This window comes from Agrilus planipennis, unplaced genomic scaffold, assembly GCF_000699045.2.
Source record: "Agrilus planipennis isolate EAB-ADULT unplaced genomic scaffold, Apla_2.0 scaffold357, whole genome shotgun sequence".
Taxonomy (NCBI): Eukaryota; Metazoa; Arthropoda; class Insecta; order Coleoptera; family Buprestidae; genus Agrilus; species Agrilus planipennis.
The window spans coordinates 57304-65756 of NW_020442419.1; the positions used below are offsets into that span (position 1 = coordinate 57304).

General features: G+C 43.8%; 2 protein-coding genes across 2 annotated transcripts; one reads left to right on the top strand and one right to left on the bottom strand.

The window, feature by feature from the left end:
* The first annotated feature begins 272 nt into the window (after positions 1-272).
* LOC112906294 lies at positions 273-1448 on the top strand. The gene has a single exon (XM_025980189.1). The coding sequence runs from the start codon at positions 273-275 to the stop codon at positions 1446-1448; it is 1176 nt and encodes a 391-aa protein (XP_025835974.1).
* Positions 1449-6050: 4602 nt separating this feature from the next.
* On the bottom strand, positions 6051-7137 carry LOC112906295. Its single transcript, XM_025980190.1, has one exon. The coding sequence runs from the start codon at positions 6987-6989 to the stop codon at positions 6051-6053; it is 939 nt and encodes a 312-aa protein (XP_025835975.1). The 5' UTR covers positions 6990-7137.
* Positions 7138-8453: the final 1316 nt, after the last annotated feature.

Here is an 8453-nt window from a genome sequence, read left to right on the forward strand (position 1 = left end):
TAGCGTCGGACGCGGTCGACGAACGGCCGCCCGAATAAATACGTATCCGGGCACTTTTTCGGTCAGATAAACTCTACCAGAGGTAAGCAGTGGACCAGTAGCCCAGCCGACAGAGGTAAAGATTTCAAATTTATTTACAACTAACCGACATTCACTGGGACCGAGTACGCAACGTCCCTTTGAATTAACTCGATCCCCAATAACTTAATTTAATCAAACTAACCAAATTCTCATTCTTTACACAACAAACACACACATTCAACATTTTAACCATGGAAACTCCGACTACCAAGAACCCTAGGACCAACTCGCCCGACGAGCAACCTTTCCGTGTCGTGAAGCGGCCCAGAAACCGTTCCTCGTCATACTCCTCTGCATGTTCTTCCTCATCCAAATCCCAATCCCCAAGACCCGAAACTTTTCTACCTATATTCACTGCACTTATCCTAAATATCCCCACCAAATTTGCAAACCAAAAAGACCTGTTCACCACCCTAAAAAGCCTGCCATCCTTTCTTTTCCTATCACTTACCGTCTTTCGAGACAACAAGGCCTTGGTCACTTCTCGTGATCCTGACCTTATAAACAAACTAAAACCCTTACGATCCTTGTTATCTGAAAAGATACAGATCCAATTGCATGAAAAGAAATCCAAAAAGACCCTACTACCTACTCCCAACACCCGCAATCACAAACCTACATTTTCCTGTGTAGCCCGCTCAGTAGACTTAAACATCTCTTCTACTGATATCCTCACCGCTCTCAAGGAGCAAAACATTGAAGCCAAAAACGCCTGGCGCATTAAGTCCAGGCAAACGGGCAAGGACACATTCTTGTTCCGTATAATCTCCACTTGCCCTAAATCGATTGACACCCTTTTATCAAAAGGCTTCAAGATGTTCTCCCGCAACTACCGTTGCGAACCGTCCCAGTCTCCCGGCCCTCAGCCACTTCAATGCGGAAAATGCTTCGCATTTGGACACAATTCTACTTCGTGTCAACAAAAACCGCTCTGCTACCGCTGCGGATTAAAACACGACCCTGCAACCTGCACATCCTCTCCCTCGTGCACCAACTGCAAGGGCAAACACCTTGCCTTTGACATTAAATGTCCCAAGCGTCCTGATCCAAAAACCCTTACTCCTTCCAAGACAGCCCCGGTTAAGTGCGTAGACCCGCCTGCCGAAGAAATCTCTGACGACGACGATTCATCTACAGAACTGACATCAAATCCCGAACCCGAACGTTTCACTAGGATCGAAGACGTCATTCGATTTACCTACCTATGCATGTCATCCCTAAACCCGAACTCCAGGCTCGTCGAAGACGTAGTAGCCCGACACGCCGCCCAATTTTTCAGGCGCAAAGTGTCGTACGTCATGCGCGGCAGCCACGTACATATCTCAATCACCCATCTGAAAACCCCAAAGACCTTCTCCCATTCCTAAACACCCACCATTCCCATCGGTGGCTCGTCACCCCCATTGACTTACGTTCACTGACTTAAAGATATCGACTGTCAACGCGTGCGGCTGGAAACGGAAAAAGAATAGCGTCTTACATACACTACTCACCGACGCTATTCATATACTAGCCTTACAGGAAACGCTATCGAACCGAAATGAAAGATACCTTGCCCCACAATACGGCAACGACAAACGCTTACGACTCAGAGGTACAGCGCTACTAATACACAACACACTCGCTTCTAGTCGCTTTTTCCTTCCTCCTCAATTCCAGGAACTTGACTACGTTGCAGCTACACTACACCTACGCACCGACGATATAATCGTTATATCGTTCTACAACAGTCCTACCGTCAAGCATCCTGCCGAGTGCCTATCCTACATATCCACCATTCCTAGAGTCATAATTTTAGGAGATTTCAATGCGCGACACACTACTTTCGGCGATTCCGCAACAAATCGTAACGGGCGCATTCTCTCTAACGCGTTTCTTTCTCTAAATCTGTTCCGCGTTCAAAACACTCACATAACGTTCCTTAGTCACCTTGGCTCCCCTATTCCCGACCATATACTCTGCACGGACAGAGCGGACCATTGCGAAATAGGGACACTAATAATTAGCGATCATTTACTGCTCACTGCCACACTTAATATACAAACGCGCAAAATAGCACAAATGGCGTATAAAGCAATCCGGGATTATGAAAACATAAACTTCGATAATTTTCGCGAACATATAACGAACGCAAACTTACTCCCACCGAACGTAGATAATCAAATAGACATCGATACCGCGATAAACACATATAGCACATGCGTTCAAAACGCGATAGACCAGACAGCACCAGTTAAACGAATTAGCATAGGCAGAAAACCTTTTCCGCGTTAGATAGTCAAACTCATAAAAAGAAAACGCGATCTATACTATCTCTACTTCAGAACAAGAAATCCAGTGGTAAAAACTGAATGGAACAGGTTAAACGCGCTAGTACGCCTAAACATAAACACACATCGTGAAAACCGATGGTACAAGATCTGTTCCAAACTAAATTACCATAACGGATCTGAATTCTGGAGCAAATTTAAAGCCCTTACCGGACAGAAGCAATCAACTGTAAACCACCTCGTAGTCAACGATTTAATACATAACAACCCTGAAGAAAAAGCAAACGCATTCGCCGTCACCATTCAAAATTTGCATGTAACATACACCGGACCACATCACGACGCGACACACACAGCGTCATTAATAATTACATAAGACGAACTTTGCATGCCGCACAACACACGCGAGACAATATTATGGCCGAAATAACACAAGACGACATAACTTACACATTCGCGAAACTAAAAAACAATACGCCTGGTGAAGACGGCATCCCCAACAACATCATTAAATTGATTTTTCTTTTGAAATAAACACTTGAAAAACAACTTTCACTAAATATATTTATATTGAATCTTGACAAATTCGTTTCAACCTACAAGGTCATCTTCGGAAGAATATTTGAAGTTAACAAATTTGGTTCTTATATACTAATTCTTTAGGGTGGGGTGTTTTACAGATATTTTGCACAAAGTTTTACAGTTGGGGAATTGTAAACATTTTCGATTTCATTGAGGACACTTTCCGAATTACAATTTAAGTGTTTCATAATTTCTATAGATTCTAATATAGTAAGTTTTTTACTTTTGTCTTTAAACTGCAAAACTTTTACATTTTCTTCTTTGTCAAAATTTTTACAATATGATTCATAAAAGCAGATTTACCATTGTAATTTTTGCTGTGTTCGTATATCCGTTCCTTAAAAGTCAGACCCGTTTGTCCTATATAGACTACATTGCATGAATCACAGCATAATTTATACACACCACATTTTTGTAACAAATCAGTTTTATCTTTTCTACAATTTATAAAATTAAAAAGGTTGTTATTTGTTTTGAAAGCAATTTTAACGTTCTCATTTTTTAAAGCTATTTTTAAAGAGAAAAAACCTAGATATGTGTGTTAAATTTACAGTTTTTTACATGCACATTAGGATAAATAGAATTATAACATAAATTAATCTGTTTTTTACGAATTAAATTATCAATAAGTTTGGTATTAAATCCGTTCTCATAAGCAATCTGCTTTATAATAGCTACTTCCTTATCATAATTAATTTAATTTAATGGTAATCTGCATAATCTGTGAACCATGCTATTGTAGGCTGCAATTTTGTGTTGCATGGGGTGGCAAGACTCTTTATGAATTGTAGTGTCTGTGTGAGTGGGTTTCCTATAGACAGAAATTTCTATTTTATTATCTTGTTTTTCCAATGTTAGATCTAAAAAATTTAACTTATTATTTTCTTCTCTTTCAATAGTAAATTTAATCCTGTTATGTAAACTATTCAGGTAATCTAAATATATATTTAATTGTCTTTTTGTACCACTCCATACAACAAAAATATCGTCTACATAATTTTTCCAAAACTTTATATTTTTTTTTGGTTACTTCTGTGAATAATATGTTCCAAGTTGTCCATAAATATATCAGCTAATATGGGAGATAAGGGCATACCCATAGGTAAGCCTTCCTTTTGTATATAAATGTTATTAAATTTAAAATAATTTTGGTTTAGGCAAATTGAAAGTAAATCTAAAATTTCTTGTATTATTGTATTGTATTGTATTAATGATATGACATCAATATCATGACGGTTTTGAAAGTATGTCCCTAAGATCTTGGATTTCCTCAATTGGAATTTCTTGCGGCACTCCTCTGAACACTATCTTCAGGTCCTGCTCTTGTTTCAAACTGATTGTAAATCCATTAGCTCCTACTGCGTCAATGAGCTTTAATGCCCACCTGTAGTCGTTTTCGGTTTCTGGAAAAATCCGAACTCCTTCAATCCTCCAGAGCGACTGCTGCTGCGTGTCCCTCAACTACCCGACGAAAGAGGTTTCCGGGATCACTATACGGTTACGAATGGGTTCCTATATCGTCGGAAGGAAAACAGAGATCTCTTCGTTGTACCGGAAGTCCTATACCAATACGTCCTCCACTACTTCCACGACCATCCAGATGATGGCCATCCGGGATGCGACGAGACGTTTCGAACCATCCAACTACAATATCATTGGCCGACACTGCCAAAGGATGTCCGTCAATATCTAAAGGAATGCCTAATCTGCGCCTACATCCATCAGAAAGCCGTGGCGCTACGCCCAAGAACCCCCCGACGTCCCTGGGAAACCGTGGCGGTCGACATAATGGGACCTTACCCTCTATCCACGGTAAACAAGTACATCATCGTCGTGACTGACTTGTTCTCCCAATGGGTGGAAGACAAGGCTGCCCCAAGCGCTCCAAACAATTCCATCGTAGACTACCTAGAGGAAGAAGTTTTCAGCCGATACGGATACCCCCACTTTTGCTGTAGGTCAATGGTCCTTAATTTACCTGCCGCCTCTGGGAAAAGTATTGTCACCGTCACCACATTGCGCCGTGGACTACCGCCATTTACCACCCCCATAAGAATCCCACCGAGCAGAGAAATAAGGAGCTCAAGAAGGGACTACGCATCCACCACCGGAACACTGGGATAAGGCTCTGAACAAGGTGTTGTTCAATTTGCGATCCTGACGAAATGCCACAACACTTCAGACTCCGAGCGAGGCCCTCTTCGGCTACACGATCCACCGTCCATGGACTCGGAGAAACCCTCAATCCTGACATCTCCGACAATTCAGGATAGGCCCGCTAGAAACGCCGCCAACAGATGGTCCGCCGACAGCAGGTTTACCAAAGGAGATATGTCGCCGACCCACAACAACCACAAGTGGGCTTCCGAGTTGGTGACCTCGTCCGTACGACTGGGTAGTGTCGGATTCCCGAGGAAGGAGTCCTCGGACCTACCGACTAAAACCCCTCTACCTCAGGCCGTTTTAGGACCAATTAAGGTCCTCTTCAGCCGTATGTGTTTGTGTATTATGTGATTGTGGTTTTTATGTTATGTGAATGTTTTGTGTATGTGTGTATGTTTGCGTGTGTGTTTGTGTGTGTGTGTGTATGTGTATGTGTATGTGTGTGCGTTTGTGGTTTTGTTTGTGAGTGGATGTTTTTATTTTAGGGTGTTGGGGAGTGTTTCGTAGTAGTCTACGTATTCTTCGGGTAGGTCGGGAGTGATCGCCAGAAGTTTGGCAGGAGGAAAGGGAAGTTTGTTCTTTGGTTTACGTGTTATTCGTTTTGGAGTGTGGGTTAGGGTTCTTGTTGTTGTAGGGTTGTTGTTATCGATAGCTCTTTTAGTGAATTTGGATTGTAAGTTATGGATTCGTGCAGGGATTGGGGTAATTGGGATGTTGTTGTAAAGTGTGTCGGATGGAAAATGTAAGTCTAATCTCGCGACTTTGCGTAGAATACGTCGCTCGGTTGCGAGGATCCTGTGGGACAAGTTTCGCGACGTTGTGGTAAGTGTAGCTGCTCTNTATGAATGACGTTGTTCTTTTTTCGTTTCCATCCGCACGTGTTGACCGTCGAAATTTTCAGGTCTGTGAATTTAATTAACGGGGATGTGAGCTACCGATAATATTGGTAGGGGTTTATGAGTGAGAGTATGTTTTAGGTGTCTGCAGGTGTGTGATGGATATATGGACATGACTGCCGCGCATGACGTACGACACTTTTCGCCTGAAGAATTGAGCGGCGTGTCGGGCTACTACGTCTTCGACTAGTCTGGAATTGGGGTGAAGGGAAGACATGCAGAGGTAGGTGAATCGAATCACGTCTTCGATTCTTGTGAAGCGCTCAGATTCTGGAGTGGAAGATAGTTCGGGAGAAGAGTCATCGTTCTTGTCCGATAACTCTTCGGCGGGAGGATCGACGCACTTTACAGGTGCAGTCTTAGAGGGAGTGAGGGTTTTCGGGTCTGGTCTTTTGGGACATTTGCTGTCAAAGGCAAGGTGCTTGCCTTTGCAGTTGGTACAGGAAGGTGAGGACGTGCACGTGGAAGGATCGTGCTTTAGACCGCAGCGGTAGCAGAGCGGTTTCTGGTGACAAGAAGAAGTATTGTGGCCGAATGCGAAACATTTGCCACACTGAAGCGGCTGAGGGCCAGGGGATTGGGAAGGTTCGCACCGATAATTCTTGGAGAACATTTTGAAGCCGTTAGAGAGTAATCTGTCGATGGACTTAGGACAGTTCGAGATGATCCGGAACGGGAAGGTGTCCTGTCCCGTTTGCCTGGACTTAATGCGCCAGGCATTTTTGGCTTCAATGTTCTGGTCACGGAGAGCGGTGAGGATGTCTGTTGGCGAGATGTTCATATCTACTGAGCGAGCTACGCAGGAGAAGGTAGGTTTAAAGGGAGAAGGTCTGTTAGGTGTCGGAAGTAGAGGTTTTTTGGATTTGTTATCTCTCAGTTGGATTTCTATCTTTTCGGATATAGTGGATCTTAAGGGTTTCAACTTTTTAATTAGGTCGGGATCTCTGGAGGTAACGACAGCTTTGTTGTCTTTAAAGACAGTTAGGTTAAGGAACATAAGGGAAGGTTGCACAGTTTGGTAGGTATGTTTGTTATTAAGGCGGCTAGGATTGGGAGAGCGTTAAGTGGTTGGGGAGATCTAGGTGCAGTGGTGGAAGCTGAAGTAGACGAGGTTGAGGAATAAGACGAGGAGCGTCTACGGGAACGTTTTACTACTTGGAACGGTTGTTCCTCGGGGGAGGATGTTCTAGGATTTTTGGTCGTTTGGGTATTCATGGCTTGTAATATGTTTATCTATGTGTGTGTTTAAGTGTGAGTATATGTGTAAAGGTGTATTAGTTGGTTAGCGCGTTTGATTACAGGGGTAGTGTTAATTCAGAGGGACGTTGCGTACTCGGTCCCTAAGAATGTCGGTTAATTAATAAAATGATTTTAAACTTTTCTTACCGGTAACGGCTGGGCAGTTGATAACTCCTGGCGAAGGCTGTAATAAAATTGCAAATAATTTGCGGGTCTCGAACTTGAAGTAAGCTGGATGTCTGCTGACTGCTGCTCTGATTTAGCTGGTTCGCTGTTGGTTGCTGCTTGTCGGCTGGTCTGCTCTCTTCGAAGGTTCGATGTGGTATATGCTAAGAACTTGACTACCACCACTATTTATAGCAACAGCGCGTCGGTCGTGCGCACCTATCAGAGCACGCTGCCGCTGCTCAGTGGAGGGAGTAGGCGGAACTAACTCGCCGCGCTGGAAGATAAAAGCGGCCGGACTGGTCACAGAAGGTCTTGTATGAAATTCTTCCATACAGCCAACTACTGCCACGCAGCCTGGGTCTGGATTTCTGCTGCCGTAACTGCATAACCGCCGAGTGCAAATCCAAGGACGATAAGGATGCCACTCCCACTTGTGCCAACTGCAAAGGGATCCGCCGCGCCGCTTACCGCGGCTATCCTATGGTTTCCAAAAGGACCCTCCCTTCACCCCCCAAGAAAACCGTCACTTCTGTTGCTTCTCAATCCTATGCCAAGGCAGTAATAACCGCCTCCCTTCCCCCACCCAAAAACTCAACACAAGCACTCCTCCAGCTGTAGTTGCAATCCCAAGTTTGGAACAAAAACTTCAAATCATTGTCCAAATCATGGTCGCCAGCATTGTCGCCGCCTTACAACAAACCACCAATGTCTAACACCGCCCACTCAGACAATCTTTGTATAGTTACCTGATTGCAGGTAAACTGACTGAACTTGAGCACTTCATCGAGGATAAGTCAATGGGTGTTGCTTGCATCACCGAAACCCACCATTCCGAAAAAACTTCTCTTAGGAATTCTCTAAAGCACAGGCCTATTTCTTTGGCCGCAAACTCGGTAGAAACAGTCGGCATCGAAGTTTCACTAACTTCTGGCTCTCTTAAGATTATTTCTCTCTACTCCCCCCTTCGGACAGAGACCTTTCTGAACTACCCCTTCTACTCCACCCAGGCGCACCGACCATTGTTGCAGGCGATGTCAACGCTAAACGTCTCTTG

Coding starts and splice junctions, on each gene's coding strand:
- LOC112906295 (XM_025980190.1), bottom strand. CDS start 6,989: ATGTTCCTTAACCTAACTGTCTTTAAAGACAACAAAGCTGTCGTTACC.
- LOC112906294 (XM_025980189.1), top strand. CDS start 273: ATGGAAACTCCGACTACCAAGAACCCTAGGACCAACTCGCCCGACGAG.